The sequence below is a fragment of the Balearica regulorum genome, chromosome W (assembly GCF_011004875.1).
Source record: "Balearica regulorum gibbericeps isolate bBalReg1 chromosome W, bBalReg1.pri, whole genome shotgun sequence".
Classification (NCBI taxonomy): Eukaryota; Metazoa; Chordata; class Aves; order Gruiformes; family Gruidae; genus Balearica; species Balearica regulorum.
Genome location: NC_046219.1, coordinates 13,741,103 through 13,758,741, shown reverse-complemented (window position 1 = coordinate 13,758,741; position 17,639 = coordinate 13,741,103). Strand labels below are relative to the sequence as shown.

At 41.5% G+C, this 17,639-nt stretch overlaps 2 protein-coding genes across 2 annotated transcripts in view; one reads left to right on the top strand and one right to left on the bottom strand.

Annotated features, from left to right (window-relative positions):
- Nucleotides 1–17,639, top strand: part of LOC104641365 (ras GTPase-activating protein 1-like) — a 502,600-nt gene that overhangs the window by 131,022 nt on the left and 353,939 nt on the right. The window lies entirely within an intron of this gene.
- LOC142599153 (ras GTPase-activating protein 1-like) overlaps nucleotides 2,926–17,639 on the bottom strand; it is a 109,900-nt gene continuing 95,186 nt past the window's right edge. The window contains exons 22-25 of the mRNA XM_075738883.1: nucleotides 10,410–10,498; nucleotides 7,486–7,563; nucleotides 6,001–6,135; nucleotides 2,926–3,791 (exon numbers count right to left, since the gene is read on the bottom strand). Of these exons, the coding sequence (XP_075594998.1) occupies nucleotides 3,708–3,791; nucleotides 6,001–6,135; nucleotides 7,486–7,563; nucleotides 10,410–10,498 (386 nt within the window). The 3' untranslated portion in view covers nucleotides 2,926–3,707. The remainder of the gene's footprint in view (nucleotides 3,792–6,000; nucleotides 6,136–7,485; nucleotides 7,564–10,409; nucleotides 10,499–17,639) is intronic.

Here is a 17,639-nt window from a genome sequence, read left to right as displayed (position 1 = left end):
CATGCCTAATAGAAGTCAATTTGACACTGCAGTGGTACTGTGTACCTGTAGTTATATATTGTCTGGTCCCCCTCACTGTAAAACATACCAACTGCACACACAGCTCAAGGTATGGCTTCTTTTCCTTATATAAGAAAGAATAGACTAATGATGGTCTTGTGGATTCACTATAACCTTGAAGGAAGATGGAATCTTAACCACTGCAATTCAGAGTGCCAGGACCTACTCAGGCTACCTACTTTTCAGTGGCAAGTGTTAACTGAACTCTTAAAGCCTACCACAGGTTCCTTACTCTGTGGTGTGAGGTATTTGTTCTGTCAGTTGTAATATCTTACAATAAAGTGTTAGACTTTGCTAAAGTAACTAGCTGTAGTTCCATTCCAAAAACTCACCAATTTTAAGTCAAACATAAATTTGAAATGCTTGTTTTTATAAATCTGTCACTGATGGGAGAGTTTTGGTCTAGAAACAGTTTAGGATTAGAGCACAGCAGTAGCTAATGTCAAACTTGCCATTTAGCAAACTGGATAAATCAAAGGAGGCGACAGATCTGGTAACAGAATCATAGAATGGTTTGGGTTGGAAGGAACCTTTAAAGATCATTGAGTTCAATTCCACCACTGTGGGCAGGGACATCTTTCAGTAGATCAGGTTGCTCAAAGCCCTGTCCAACATGATTTTGAACGCTTCCAATGATGGGGCAGTCACAACTTCTCTGGGCATCCTGTTCTAGTGTCTCATCACCCTCATCATAAAACATTTCTTCCTTAAGTCCAATCTATATCTACCCTCTTTTAGTTTAAAATTGTTGGCCCTTGTCCTGTCACTACAGGTTCTGGCAAAGTCTCTCTCCATCTTTCTTATAAGACCCCTTTAAGTATTGGCTGTCTATAATCTCCTCCCTGTCTTCCATATGCTTCAACATGTCTTCCAGGAGGATCTGTTCCATAATCTTACCATGCACGGAGGTGAGGCTGACTGGTTGGTAGTTCCCAGGGTCCTCCTTTTTATCCTTTTTAAAAATGGGCATAGTGTTTCCCTTTTTCCAACCACTGGGGACTTTGCCTAACTGCCATGACTTTTCAAATATGGGAGAGTGGCTTAGGAACTTAGTTCCCTCAGGACCCTGAGATGCATCTCGTCAAGTCCCACGGACTTGTGTATGTTCAGGTTCCTCAGGTGGTCTCGTACCTGATCTTCTCCTATGATGAGGACTTCATTCCCCCAGTCCCTGCCCTGAGGTTCAAGGGCTTGAGAGATGTGGGAAGAGAGATTACTATTGAAAACAGGCAAAATAATTGTTGAGTACCTCAGCCTTTTCCATATCGGTTGTTAGTAGTTTTTTTCTCTTATTTATCAGGGGGGTACATTTTCCTTAATCTTTCTTCTCTGGCCAACATACCTGTAGAAGCCCTTCTTATTATTCTTTGCATCCCTTGCCAAGTTCAGCTCCAGCTGTGCCTTAGCTTTCCTGATCACATTCCTACACATCTGGGCAGCATCCCTATATTCTTTCCAGGATACACATCCCTGCTTCTACTGCCTGTGCATTTCCTTCTTACGCTTTAGTTTGACCAGGAGGTCCTTACTGAACCATGTTGGTCTCCTGCCTTCCTTGCCCAATTTCCTACATGTGGGAAGAGCTTGCAAGAGCTGCCAGTTCTGTTCAGCTCCGTTCAGCTCCTTTGTCCCTGAGGGCAGCGCTTAACTTCATAGAATGTTAATAGAACCTTAAGGTTAATAGAACCTCAAGCGCTTTAGAGCAGGATGTGCTGCCTTCCTCCACAGTTTGTCACTGAACTGATTGAAAGAAAACAGCCTTGCTTATAACATTTTCAGCATTCGCAACACTCTTCTCAAATGTATTGTTAAAAAGAGACTGCAGCATCTACAGTATGGAACATAATCATAGTTGTGCGACTTAACCTGTCAGCTGCAACTGCTGATCCTGCAGCTATAATCTCAGATTAGATTACTGTGACTAATGTACATGAGGACTACTGAGAATTATTTTTTAAAAAAATCAAAAAACTTTAAGTAGTTATATGCTGTCCAAAGCTAGGTCAAAGTATTTCATTGTACTGGTATTGGTTGGGATGGAGTTAACTTTCTTCATAGCAGCCCATATGGTGCTGTGTTTTGGATTTGTGACTATAACAATCTTGACAACACACCAGTGTTTTGGCTATTGATGAACAGTGTCAGCACAGTGTCCAGGCTTTCTGTTTTTCCCACTCTGCTCCATCGGGGAGTAGGCTGGAGAGTGAGCAAGAAGTTTGGAGGGGACACAGCTGGGACAGCTGACCTGAATTGGCCAAAGAGATATTCCATTTCATATAATGTCATGCTCAGACATAAAAGTGGAGGGAAGGGGTTTTTTTGGGGGGGAAGGTAGTTGTTGTTCAGAGACTGGCTGGACATCAGTCTGCTTCTGGGAGGTGGTGACTGATTGCCTTTGCATCACTTGTTCTGTTTTTCTTTTCTTCATCTTTCCTTTCTCAACCCCCGAGTTTTCTTGATTTTGCTCTTCCTATTCTCTCCTCTGTCCTGCTTTTGGGGGGAGGGGGAGGTGTGAGTAAGTAGCTGTGTGATGCTTAAGCTGTTGGTGGGGGGTAAACCAGAACATTAATTTTCACGCACTGTTTTAGGAAATAAGTAGTGGTGTCATTTTTTTAATATACATACCTAAATGCAACTTTGAGATTTACCTACAGTAGTTTTTATCAATGCATTTTATACATAGTAGCTAAATAGCCAACCATATCTGTTATCCAAATTTCATTTTTACAATGTTCTATTACTTGCACCCAAAGTTAGTCAGTTTCCATAGTCTGTCGGCAGCTTGATTAGTTTAAAAACTTATTTTTCAGGTTTAAAAATAAGATTCATGGTAGCCTTACATTACACACAAGACCAGCCAATACATATTTTATAAAATGGTTTAATGGATGCATGCATGTCTGATACAGTGATAATAAATTTACTGAATTCTAATTATTCACCGTTGTAAACATTTTACAAAAGCATTGTGATTTACCTGGATGGATACACAGTCCTTGATGGAAGAATTATTTAGACTGAATCAGTGGCACATTAAAGAATAAAGCTGACAAGATCCCTTCTGCATATTCTTTTGACGTGATTCCAGCAAGACAAACAACATGGTATAAAAAGTATACAGGAAAGATTGTTCTTACCATAACCATCAAACTCTGGAAATTGTAAATACAAATTCAAGTGGCTGAAACAGTCAAAGTCATAATAATTGTAACCAGTCAGAAGTTACAGTAAGAAATGTTATCCAGTTACATGTAGCTGACAAAACAATGCATTTCTTTCCTTGTCAGTTGATCATTCTTTTCCAACAAGACAGAAAAACTTTGGCAACTGCAGATGTTGAAAGTAATTTTCAAAGTTCAAGACAGTCACAGCATTTTCTTTGCAGAAGGTAAACTGTACACCAAGGCTCAGAGGCTGTAAAAACTGGTTCCAAGTGGAAAAAAAGTGCAAATATCCTGCACAGATAGTTTTAAAAGCTGCTGGTACAATCATTCACTAACAGAATCTTTGTTTTGTTTTTGCATAGTTCACACATCACTGAGAATGTGACAGGGTGTGCTATTTTTGGCAAGAGCAAAAAAAGTGATACTTGCGTGAGTTGCCATGTTAGACATGCTGGATCCATGCAGAATTCAGGTAGAGGGCTGCTACCTGATGTTATTAGACACTGAATACTGATTTTGTTTTTGTTGAAGCAGTTCTGTAATAGCCAACAGCTTCTTAAGAACATGCTGTAGAAAAAAAAAAACAACAAAAAACCCCAGTACAACCCTACATTAACAACTAGAAAAAACCAAAACCCATCTTGCTTGAGAAGCATCTTCAACATTAACCTACCAAACTTAGAATTAAGTAGTTTAAAATATATTTCACACACACCCACACACCCCAATCCTCCCCAGCTCCAATTTCTTAGTCACTAAGACATTACTTCAAAAAGCAACTGTAAAACAGCAATATGAAATTTATCTGCACCCATGGAAACCCATTAAGTCTTGCCAACTTAACCTGAGAGTTTCAAAATTAAGAAAGTTCTCCTATCTGTTAAAAAATAATCTGTAAACCAAAAATGCATTCTCACATATTTTCCCCATGTGCAAGTGCAGAACTGTGCCAAGAAAATGAAGAAGAAAAAAAAAAAAGTCCGGTGAAAAAAAAGTGATAATATAATTCACTTCTGCACAGGCAGAACTACCCTCTAACTTTCTGAAAACCTGGTCATTAAACTAAACCAAATGCAACTGAATATACACATAAAACAGGCTGAGAAATTGTATTGCTAATGCACTGTCAGGAGTTCAATCATTTTTTCATTATAGCAGAACTATGTTCAACTACAACAGGGTGATCCTGAACCATTAGGGCACTTACAGAAGGAAAAAGGGAAAAAAAAATCAAGTTTTCTTTATGGAAACCCATGAGGAGAAATTACTCCTCTGAAGTAGAAATATAAGTGTATTGAGGAAACAGTATCACATCCGTAATCATTATGTACTTCAGATACAGGCCTTGTGAAAGAAATTATATCCCTTATCTGTAAGCAACACGTATTTAGTACTGAAAACTTATACTATCCTGTCTTGCCAGTCTAGCCATCATTTTTGCTTTGTCAAGACTAGCAGTAGCTGTAAGTGAATTATGAACTTGAACATGATTGATTTTTTTTCCCCCTCATATGCCACTGAAGAGGTAAACTGTAGTAATTAAACTGGATTAGTTTTGAACTGCTATAATGAAGCATTATCTCATTTTTAATTCCTTGAGCTTTCTTCTACCAAAGATGATGAAATACAAATATATTTTCACCTTTTGCAAAATCTAGTGGGAATAAGAGTTCCCAGTAATCCTCTTTTTTAAAAAACATTACTGCTGAAAAATGCATTATTTGAGTAACATCTGCCAGGAGAAACAAACATAGATTTATCATCTACCTGGGTTTAAATTAAGGCCTTCAAAGAGTCAGAATATAGGAAATCTAATCTTTAAACCATAAGAATAACAAGAAATCTGATTACAAGAATTTATTTTGAAACAATTAAATTAGAAACTATTTTAAAAACTACCTCTTCAAAAATTCATTAAATAAATAGTTTAAGCTGTTACTGATTAAATTTAAGGAAGATCATCTCTAAACAAAAAGGCTTTCTATAGTACAACTGTCCCTGTCCCCAAATCATTAGCATTAAAAATGGAAGACTACTTAAATTATCTCCTGCACAGCACAGTATACTAGTCAAGCATACCAAAACATATTACTGTGCAATAAATAGAATTGCTGACTTGAAGTTCATCATAATTAGAAGACCATAGGCAAGTATATTACTTTTGTAGTATTTTGGGACAATGCATGAAGTCATGTGAATTTTTTTCCTCTTAAAAAATAATTTTGCATAAAAGCTGTATAGAAGTTTAATAGTTGGAATAGAACACTCATTTATAGTGTTTGCTAGAGAAGTTTACCATATTTGTTTACAAATGTAATAAATCAGGAAGCAGAAATGAAGTAGTGATAGAAAGCTAAAGAAAGTAAATTTATTTAGTTCTCAATTAGAAGAACTAGATCCTAAAACTAGAGCCTGTCAGGAGACAGTAATTTCTTGGGTTCAGGCTTCCTCTATAAACTAAAAACTTCACCTGGAAACTAAACCAAAAATAAAGAAAAGAAAAAAAAAAGAAAACAAGAAAACAAAAAACCCCACCAAAACCCACCAAAAAGCCCCCAACCCACTGCTTTAAAACATCTTTGGTTTTGTTGTATAAATACTTAGTTCATAGTTTTGAGCCTCTTTACCTTTGCAACTAGCAACCTCCTGGTGAAATGTACATATTATTTATCATTTATTCTGCTGGACAGAAAAATTACAAAAGAATCATGATATTAAGCAATAACTCAAGACATGCTATCTGTACCTGTGATTTTTATTAACCATTGTAGTTTACCTGCATTACACCTCGCTCATTACTGAGTGTCCGAAGTTCATCTGAATGTGCCACACACATCTCATGCAAGGCTGCCAGATAACGAGATAAGTCAGTTCTAGAGTGCTCTGTAGTGTCTGGAAGCTCAGGAACATTCTTTAACAAAAATTATGAGAGCAGACTTAGAATGGTGAGTAGCCAGGCATATAAGAAATTAAATTACAGTGCTACAGACCCACCAACAGCAGCTGTTTTGATACTGCAAGCAAGTACTGAAATGTTTTTCTTCACAATTAAGTCTTCTGTCCCTGTTATCTAATACAAATTATATATTTCCTCCTCTCCACAAGCATATATTTTATGAAGACATTTTAATTATGGTTACACATTTCACATGGAGAGATTACTAAATATACAGCAATTCCTATTCCTACTAGGAGGGTTCTATTAGAAGGTTTGATGTTGCTATGCTACTATGCTATTGCTGGCCAGAAAGATACTGAGAAAAGAGATTCATATTATATCCTCCCCCCAAATGAGGGGGATCCATCCATTAGGTGAGGTTTTTTATAAAAATTTAAATCAGACAATAGCAGCAGCAAAAATGGACACCAAAAAACCCCCAAACTATCAAGTCAGTAAATCCACTAATAAAATAATGTAATTAAAGCAGTAGATTAATCAGTTATTTTAAAACTCAACAGTTTTCTGAGTCTTCATGCATAATCTGCCATTTAAAGAAAAAAACAGTATATCATAATATGCAGAATTTGCCATTTAACCAGAAAAAGGTGACATAGGGCAATTCACCTGAATGACACACTTCAAAACACTCATTCTTATAGATTATCAAAATAGTCTGAGATGTCTTCTAGGTCACTTTTAATGGATCAACTCAGGAAGTTAGGCACATTTCTTTCATCTTAATTTTTAAAACAAATTCTTGGTTTTAAACATATACATATATACATAAATGAGCTCCTAATGCGTTATAGCTATCATACACAAAACAGTAACAGTTTCAAAGTGAACTGCAATTATTATTTTCTTTTAAACTACAATATCTAGAATTCATGCAGTGAGACATTTGGTAATGTATAAATAAAATGAAACATAATATTTTTTAGAACTTCAATTTTTTCAATCTCTGGTCAGGACCATATGACAAATTACACATAAGAATTTTTTGGTGTAAAATATTTTTTTAAAGATTGGTATTTTTGGCCAAAAGCCCTAATCCTCGGGGAGAAGCTCAAATAGATCTCATGTCTACAGCAATACTAAATGAATAAAATCTTTCTAATAGGACATTTGATTGGTTTTAATTCTGTGCGACAGGCCAGCAATCTGCAGTTCCTAAACATGCACAAGAAAAATTTTTCAGTAACAAGCATTCAAAACTGTGTGGAAGCTGATGCATTTTTGAGCTAGTTAACAAGAACTGTAAAGAATTTTAATTTACAATGTTGCTATACAACTTCCAATATTTTTTTTTTAAACACTTACCCCAAGTTCATCTAAGAACATGATCATGCGATGTTTGTTACTCTTGATGAATGGATTTACCCCCTCCATGTATGGCTCCTAGTAATTTTTAAAAGTATTTATTAGAACAAATCAATACCAATTTAATAGTCATACCTGAAGTGAACACATTATAATCAGAGACTAATGACTGCAAAACACAAATGTGTCATCTGGAGTGATTTTATTTTTTTCAAGTTAATTTATAATGACTGATGTACAACCAGTCAAAAGATTACACTTTTTGTATTCCAGATGGATTCTGAAATTGCTTATATATGCATTGTGACATGAAATCTTACATTTCTGAAATATTGAAGATTGACTTCTTCTATTCATTGCAGCTATAGAATGGAGAAAACACTTTCAGAGGTAACATCAGGACATAAGTGCCCTCCTTGTTCTTTCATTAATGCTTACATTCCAAGTGGTGAGTGTCAGACAAATGGCTTTATAATGGCAGCCTGAACTTGCTTTCTTTCATTATGCTTAAGTCAACAGATTTTTATTGTTCAACCATGTTGCAACTCGGGAACCAGAACAGACCAATTGTTGTTGGCATTCTTTTAGTGATACAATAGAAACTTTAATAAAAGCTGAGGCCTTTTAGTGTAACTTCTAAAACTGATTTACAAAATTAAGTCAAGCAATATGAAAATGAGTACAAATAAAAGGGGTGTTTCAAAATGCTGTACCAACAAAAATCACTGGTCTAAGGAATAAGTAGAAGAAAAGTGTGTATGTGTAGGGGGGAGCCAGAGGTTGGTAGTTGTTCATTTGTTTCAGAATTAAAATACTCTATATCCAGGCTGGAAGTTTAGTCCCGATTGGTCTCAATTTGAAAGTGAATTATTACATATAGTATATGTAATATATATTATTACATATAGTATTATTATATACAGTATATGCAATGTAGAATATGGATGTGGAATGTATTTCAAGGTTCTGTACAGAGACATGCCAATATTACTGAAAGATGTCTCCCCAGCTTGACATCAAATAATCAATGGAAATGCAAAAAGGCTCCTATCATCTACTTAAGGCAGATGATACATCCTTCTTGAACGGATTTCTACTCTAGCATTTCTCAGTTGTCTTTTTGATATGGATATTCCTAAAGAAAACTTACCCATTTTACCATCACATAGATGTTTTCTTTGTGGAGGGATGGCTGTCTGCCTCGCCTCTCTCACTTTTCCAACTCCAACACCCATCTAGTTGACCAAGGTAAGACAGTAGATGTGGTTTTTTTGGATTTTAGCAAAGCTTTTGATACTGTCTCTCACAGTATCCTTCTGGATGAAATGTCCAGCACACAGCTAGACAAGTCCATAATATGTTGGGTGATGGATTGGGCTCAAAGGGTTATAGTAAATGGGGTTACATCAGGCTGGTGGCCAGTCATCAGTGGGGTTCCCCAGGGCTCAATTTTAGGGCCAGTGCTCTGTAATGTTTTTATAAATTATCTGGATGCAGGAATTGAATGTACATTAAGTTTGCCAACAATGCTAAAATAGGAGGAGCTGTGGACTCCCTCAAGGGTGGAGAGGCCTTTCAGAGAGATCTGGATAGACTAGAGAGCTGGGCAATCACCAACCGTATGAAGTTTAACAAGAGCAAGTGCCGGATTCTCCACCTGGGATGGGGCAATCCTGGTTATACATACAAATTGGGGGACGAAAGCCTGGAGAGCAGCTCCGAGGAAAGAGATCTGGGGGTTTGGGTTGATGGCAAGTTGAATATGAGTCGTGTGCCCTGGCAGCCAAAAGGGCCAACCGTGTCCTGGAGTACATCAAGCACAGCATAGCTAGCTAGTCAAGGGAGGTGATTGTCCCACTCTACACTGCACTGGTGTGGCCCCACCTTGAGTACTGTATGCAGTTTTGGGTGCCTCAATATAAGGACATCAAACTATTAGAATGCGTCCAGAGGAGGGCAACCAAGATGGTGAAAGGCCTTGAAGGCAAGACTTACGAGGAACGGCTGAGGTCACTTGGTCTGTTCAGCTTGGAGAAGTCTACAACTCAGTCTACTCAGCTGGGCTCAGTCTACAACTTCCTCAAGGGGGGCAGCAGAGGAGGAGGTGCTGATCTCCTCTCTCTGATGACCAGTGATAGGACACAAGGAAATGGAATGAAGCTGCACCAGGGGAAGTTCAGATTGGACATTAGGAAAAGGTTCTTCACTGAGAGGGTGGTCAGTCACTGGAACAGCCTCCCCAGGGAAGCAGTCATGGCACCAAGCCTGTCAGAGTTCAAGAAGCATCTGGACAACACTCTTAGTTATATGGTTTAGTTTTAGGTAGTCCTGCGAGGAGCAGGGAGTTGGACTTGATGATCCTTATGGGTCCCTTCCAACTTGAGATATTCTATGATTCTATGAATACTAGAGTATGACTGCTACTCTTTTGGTCATTGACAGACAAAAAAAACAGTCCACATACTTCCACTGTTGTCTTTGGAACAAAAGTCTGAATTTATCTGTTCTCATGGCATGAAAATATGGTTGCATCACTCTAATACCTACTAGAATGGTCATTGGTTCATCAATTATTTTAACAGGTCACTGCTGTTGTTCATAATACCAGATTCAAAATCTTCATGGTATGTACCAAATCATTCACATAAATTTCTAGATGATTCATTCTCAAATGATTGACTCCTTTTTCCAATTCAGCCAGACTTTATGCTACTGCTCTAGTTTAAATCAATACCCTGTTGAGCTCCAACTGAAGAGGAGAGAAAAAACTGCAGGAACAAGGCCTCCTTGCTGATAAAGACACCCAGGTCACACATCAGGATTTGCACAATAGAACAGCAACAGATTTTTGTCTGTATTAAACAGGAACATTGACATGTATTGGAAATGCAGTTCTAGGCTGTTCTGTGTAAAATTATATTCACCTTAGCTCCAAATTCAACTAGATTTGCTAAATTCTGCACAGACTTGGCAACCAGCGTCAGCGTTCTTGCAGCAGTAGGGGAAGGAGAATCTAATAGGAATACAAAGAAGAGAGTTACTGGCCATTTAATTTAAAACTTCCAGTAGTCATATGAAAGTTAAGCTCTTCTACAATTTGTTATTTATCATGGAATTAAATACTTTGAATGCTGTAACAGAACTGCATGTGGAAAATATCTCATGATCAACTAAACTTTTGTTGTTTTAGTAATTATGTCCACAAAAAATATTAATATGCATATCTGACTAGTTGCTTACAGAACAAAGCAAAAGAAAGTGTTCCTCAGAAGCCTAAGGTTAAGAAAAGTTTTATGAATTAAGTGAAAAGCCTTTTCACAAAAATCAAACAGCTCTGTTAAAAGGAAGAGTTTTTGTTGTTATAATCTACTAGAATAATTAAATTACCCTTTCCCTTATTTGCATATACCCATATAAGTAGGTCCTGCATTGTTATGCAAATTATACATTAAATTACGAGTACCAGGAAAATAGACTAAACATTGCATGTAATCGTGGCTTGTATTTCCATGAAAGTATAGCTATTTACTGCACAAATCAAATGCTAGAAACTCCTGGTACAATCACTTGTTGGAAAAAGTTGTTTTAACTGACTAAGAGATCAGTGTTAAGCATAGGGTTTTTTGGTTTGTTTTTAAACAGTTATGGTCAAATCTGGCTTTCCATTTACAGGCCATTTAAGTGTTCCAAAATTGACATAGTTATTACATAAACTCTAAATTTCATGGTGCTTCATAAGAATACTATATACTCTTCACTGTCTATCTGTATTTTTTGATCTTCTGTCTTTTGGCCCCCTTCCCTGCTCAGCATTGCAATTAATTAAAAAATAAGCTCCAACTTTTTAGGCATAGCTGGAGCTTAGACTGAGGCAGTAATCATACAACTAATCTCAGTTGTTCATAGCATCTAGTGCTTAGTACTGTACATCACTTTGAAGAAGCAATGCTGGAAAGCATTACTAGTCGCAGACTTGGGAAGTTCAGGTTAAGAGAATTGATCTAAAGAAGTGTATTCTTTTTTAAAAAATCAACTAAAAAGGTTGAAACAAAGGATTTAACTTTTTCAATAAAGATTTTTGAGAACAGTTGTTGAGGTGACAGGATAGGCACATTGCTGCTGAAACTGAACTCTATCTATAAACCCAGTCTTCAGAATATTTCCCCTCCCTGCCTCATTACAGCAAGGAAGTATGTTGAAAGCTTTGCTCCAAAAGAAAAAGAGCTCCCTTCCTTTTTTTTTTTTTTTTTTTAACAGCTCTATATAGAGTCTGTAAATCTACCTTAGCGAAAGTGAAGAATATTATCTGAACTTCTAAACAGGACTAACACTTACAGACAAGCTTAAAAGGGATTACACAAATTTGCAGATAACAGCTCCATTTACAGTTAAAGACACAGTGGTCTCGCAGTCCCCAAGTTCGAAAATATTTAACTCAAATCTGAAGATGATAAAAATACTAAAGAAAAGATCACCATATACAAGGCCATGGTTCTTAAATGCTTTCCCCAAAGTGTGTATGAAAATGATTAAAGGAAGAAAGGAACTTATGGACTAACTCAGGCCTTCTCATTTAGCATAACGTAAAGAGAGGACAGAAAACTTGCTATGTTGTCTGAAAAGCTGCCTATAAAGGCAAAAAAGGAAAACTTTTTCCCCAAAGGATTTGTGACACAAGTGATTTCTGATTTCTTCCTATTTCCAAACCAGCATTTTACAAGTAAAACTGAGAAGGTGTTAGGGAGGGAAGGAGAAAAAACAATGGCTAGGGCAAACCAAATGCCCTCTAGGTTGGCACGATCTTTGCCAAAAAAAAGAGAGGAGGAAGGGACGACACAAAGATCAAATATAACATATGCAAACTATTTAAAACTACAGAACTCAGATGTTCTGATATTTTAGTACTACAGTTTTCCCACCAGCAGTTTATGCCTTTCCTTTCTTCCTCCCACAAGAATGTATTGGGTTTGTGTGGAAAGGTTTGGGAGGGGAGCGGCTACAGGGGTGGCTTCTGTGAAAAGCTGCTAGAAGCTTCCCCCATGTCCAACAGAGCCAATGCCAGCTGGCTCCAAGACGGACTCACTGCTGGCCAAGGCCAAGCGATCAGCAATGGTGGTAGCACCTATGTGATAACATATTTAAGAATCATAGAATGGTTTGGGTTGGAAGGGACCTCAAAGATCATCTAGTTCCAACCCCCCTACCACGGGCAGGGACACCTTCCACTAGACGAGGTCGCCCAAAGCCTCATCCAACCTGATCTTAAACACTTCCAGGGATGGGGCCTCCACAACCTCTCTGGGCAACCTGTTCCAGTACCTCACCACCCTCACAGTAAAGAATTTCTTTCTAACATCTCATCTAAATCGACCCTCCTTCAGCTTAAACCCATTACCCCTTGTCCTGTCACTACACTCCCTGACAAACAGGCCCTCTCCAGCTTTCCTGTAGGCCCCCTTCAGGTACTGGAAGGCCACAATTAGGTCTCCCCAGAGCCTTCTCTTCTCCAGGCTGAACAATCCCAGCTCTCTCAGCCTGTCCTCATAGGAGAGGTGCTCCAGCCCTCTGATCAGCTTCATGGCCCTCCTCTGGACTCGCTCCAACAGCTCCATGTCTCTCCTATACTGGGGCCCCTAGAGCTGGATGCAGTACTCCAGGTGGGGTCTCACAGGAGCAGAGTAGAGGGGCAGAATCACCTCCCTCGACCTGCTGGTCACACCTCTCTTGATGCAGCCCAGGACACGGTTGGCTTTCTGGGCTGCAAGCGTGCATTGCCGGCTCCTGTTGAGCTTCTCATCAATCAATACCCCCAAGTCCTTCTCCTCAGGGCTGCTTTCAATCCATTCCTCGCTCAGCCTATAGTCGTGCTTGGGATTGCGCCGACCCATGTGCAGGACCTTGCACTTGGCCTTGTTGAACTTCATGCGGTTCGCACGGGCCCACCTCTCCAGCCTGTCAAGGTCCCTCTGGATGGCATCCCTTCCCTCCAGGGTGTCGACCACACCACACAGCTTGGTGTCGTCGGCAAACTTGCTGAGGGTGCACTCGATCCCATTGTCCATGTCACCAACAAAGATGTTGAACAGTGCTGGTCCCAGGACCGACCCCTGAGGGACACCACTTGTCACTGATCTCCACTTGGACATTGAGCCGTTGACCACAACTTTTTGAGTGCGACCATCCAGCCAATGCCTTATGCACCAAGTGGTCCATCCATCGAATCCATGTCTCTCCAATTTAGAGACAAGGATGTCATGCGGGACACTGTCAAATGCCTTGCACAAGGCCAGGTAGATGACGTCAGTGTCTCTTCCCTTGTACACCAGCGCTGTGACCCCATGATAGGAGGCCACCAAATTTGTCGGGCACAATTTGCCCCTAATGAAGCCGTGTTGGCTGTCACCAATCACCTCCTTATTTTCCATGTGCCTGAGCACAGTCTCCAGGAGGGTCTGCTCCATGATCTTGCCAGGCACGGAGGGGAGACTGACCGGCCTGTGGTTCCCTGGGTCTTCCTTTTTTCCCTTCTTAAAAATGGGGGTTATGTTCCCCCTCTTCCAATCGGCGGGAACTTCGCCAGACTGCCAGGACTTCTCAAATATGATGGCGAGTGGCCTGGCCACTTCATCCGCCAGTTCCCTCAGGACCCACGGATGCATCTCATCAGGTCCCATGTGCTTGTGCACCTTCAGGTTCCTTAGATATTCTCGAACCTGATCTTCTCCTACAGTGGGCGGTTCTGCATTCTCCCAGTCCCTGCCTTCTGCGACCTGGGCAGTGTGGCTCAAGCACTTGCCAGTGAAGACTGAGGCAAAGAAGGCGTTGATTACCTCAGCCTTCTCCATATCCTGGGTAACCAGGTCACCCGTTTCATTCCGGAGGAGACCCACATTTTCCCTCATTCTCCTCTTATCACTGACATACCTATAGAAGCTTTTCTTGTTGTCCTTGACATCCTTGGCCAGACTAATTTCTATCAGGGCTTTGGCTTTCCTAACCTGATCCCTGGCTGCTCGGACAGTTTCTCTGTATTCCTCCCAGGCTACCTGCCTTTGCTTCCACACTCTGAAGGCTTCCTTTTTTTGTTTGACTTTGCCCAGGAGCTCTTTGTTCATCCACAGGGGCCTCTTGGTGTTTTTGCTTGACTTCCTCTTTGTTCAGATGCATCGCTCCTGAGCTTGGAGGAGGTGACCCTTGAATATTAGCCAGCTGTCTTGGGCCCCTCTTCCTTCCAGGGCTTTGTCCCATGGTATTCTACCAAGCAGGTCCCTGAAGAGGCCAAAGTCTGCTCTCCTGAAGTCCAGGGCAGTGAGCTTGCTGTGCGTCCTCCTCACTGCCCTGAGGATCCTGAATTCCACCATTTTGTGGTCACTGCAGCCAAGGCTGCCCTTGAGCTTGACATTCCCCACCAGGCCCTCCTTGTTGGTGAGAAGAAGGTCCAGCATGGCACCTCTCCTCATGGGCTCCTCTATCACTTGGAGGAGAAAGTTGTCATTGACACATTCCAGGAACCTCCTGGATTGCTTGTGCTCAGCTGCATTGTCCCTCCAACAGATTTCAGGGTGGTTGAAGTCCCCCATAAGGACCAGGGCTTGTGAGCGTGAGGCTGCTCCTATCTGCCTATAGAGGGCCTCATCCACTCGGTCTCCCTGGTCAGGTGGCCTGTAGCAGACCTCTGCTATGATGTCCCCTGCCCCAGCCCTCCCTTTAATCCTGACCCATAAGCTCTTGGTTCTCTCCTCATCCATCCCCAGGTGGAGCTCCATGCACTCCAGCTGGTCATTGATGTAGAGGGCGACGCCCCCTCCTCACCTGCCCTGCCTGTCCTTCCTAAAGAGCCTGTACCCTACCATCCCAAAAAAAGGAGAAGGTTCACTTGCCATGCTGAGCATGGACCTGCCTCCATTCACTCCTCCCTTTTAAGCTACTGCCTTCTGCCTGGCAAGGGGAGGATACAGGGTCCCCTTCACCTTGGCTTCTGTCTCAGGGAGGGCAGAGCTTGGCTCCACCAGTCTATCTCTTTCTCAGCCTCTCTGATGCTCCTTAGCCTTTCCACTTCTTCACATAGTTCTCACCAGGCTGAGTAGATCATCCACCTGGTCACCCCTCACACAGCTAATCTCACTACTGTCATCTGCTACCCATGATAGGCTCTGGCATTCCCTGCAGCCTGAAAGCTGGGTGGCTGCATGTTTCTGTGGTAGTTCTGTCTGGGTTGCCACATCCCTTCTGGCAAGCACAGAGGTTAGAGCTTTCTGCCAGGTGAGCACCATGGCTATACTCCTTCGGAGGGGGTGATGACCACATCTTGAGCAGATAGAACAACTAGACACACAAACGCACACACCCTAGTGCTCCCTAGGCTGCTTTTTATAGGCATGGGGGTGGATACCATTGTTCTGGCAATGCCCAGGTCTCATCAGCGGTTCCCGCGAGAGCTGCCGCCTCGTGGCGGTACTCTTCTGCTTCCCTGGCATTTCCTTGCCTCTGAAAATCAGGAAAACCCTCTGTGCGCCTAGATCTACTGCTCCGCTGTGGGTTGAGCTGGTACTGGAGCTCCCTTTGGCGACTGACTGCTGGGTTCTGGTTACAGCGCGTTTAAATCTCCTGCTGAAGTAAGGGGGGGGGAAACTGTTGCGGAAGAGCAGCCAGAGGAGAGGAGTGAGAATATGTGAGAGAAACAACTCTACAGACACCAAGGTTAGTGAAGAAGGAGGGAGAGGAGATGCTCCAGGCGCCGGAGCAGAGATTCCCCTGCAGCCCATGGAGAAGACCATGGAAACACAGGCTGTTCCCCTGCAGCCTATGGAGGACCCCACGCCAGAGCAGGTGGATGCACCCGAAGGAGGCTGTGACCCTGTGGGAAGCCCATGCTGGAGCAGACTCCTGGCAGGACCTGTGGACCCGTGGAGAGAGGAGCCCATGCTGGAGCAGACTCCTGGCAGGACCTGTGGACCCGTGGAGAGAGGAGCCCATGCTGGAGCAGGTTTGTTGGCAGGACTTGTGACCCTGTGGGGGACCCACGCTGGACCAGTCTGTTCCTGAAGGACTGCACCCCGTGGAAAGGACCCATGCTGGAGCAGTTCATGAAGAACTGCAGCCTGTGGGAAGGAAGCCACGTTGGAGAAGTTTGTGAAGGACTGTCTCCTGTGAGAGGGACTCCACGATGGAGAAGGGGAAGAGTGTGAGGAGTCCTCCCCCTGATGAGGAAGGAGCAGCAGAGACGATGTGAGATGAACTGACTGCAACCCCCATTCCCCATCCCCCTGTGCTGCTTGGGGGGAGGAGGTCAAGAAAATCAGGGGTGAAGTTGAGCCAGGGAAGAAGGGATGGGGGTGGGGAAGGTGTTTTTAAGATTTGGTTTTATTTCTCATTACCCTACTCTGATTTCATTGGTAATAAATTAGTTTCCTCAATGAGTTGAGTCTGTCTTGCCTGTGATGGTAATTGGTGAGTGGTCTCTCCCTGTCCCTATCTCAACCCATGAGCCTTTTGTTATATTTTCTCTCCCCTGTGCAGCTGAGGAGAGGTAGTGATAGAGTGGCTTTAGTGGGCACCTGGTGTCCAGCCAGGGTCAACCCACCACAAAGGAATACAGCAAAACTTAAAACCTGAAATCTCATTAACACAGTATTATATCTAGAACAATAGTAACACACATCCTAGTTGTTGCATCTGTAAGACCTCAACTACATCTGTAAGTTAAAATGCTCAGAAACGTTTCTAGGTGTTTAAGCTAACTGCCATGGAATAATTCATTCCCTCACTATTAAAGCTTCAGAACAAAGCCACATGCCAACTGTGTCAGATGTGGTCCCTGATGCATGCCAGCACCCAAATCATGCCGAAGAACTGTTTAGGAGAATGCTATCTTATAGCAGCCAAAACTGTGCTACAGATCAGTATAGCAATTTCACAATCCTGTTCTAGCAAACAGGAATAGTCCCTGTCACTGTTTTATTTACTGATAGAGATGCACTCTACAAAGAGAGCATCAAAAAATGCTTTTGTACTGGGCCTGGCTAGGATAGAGTTAATTTTCTTTATAGCAGCTCGTATAGTGCTGGTTTAGATTTTTGACCAAAACAGTACTGATAACACACTAACAGTTTTTGCTGAATGGTGTTTACACAGCATCAAGGCCGCCTCTGTTT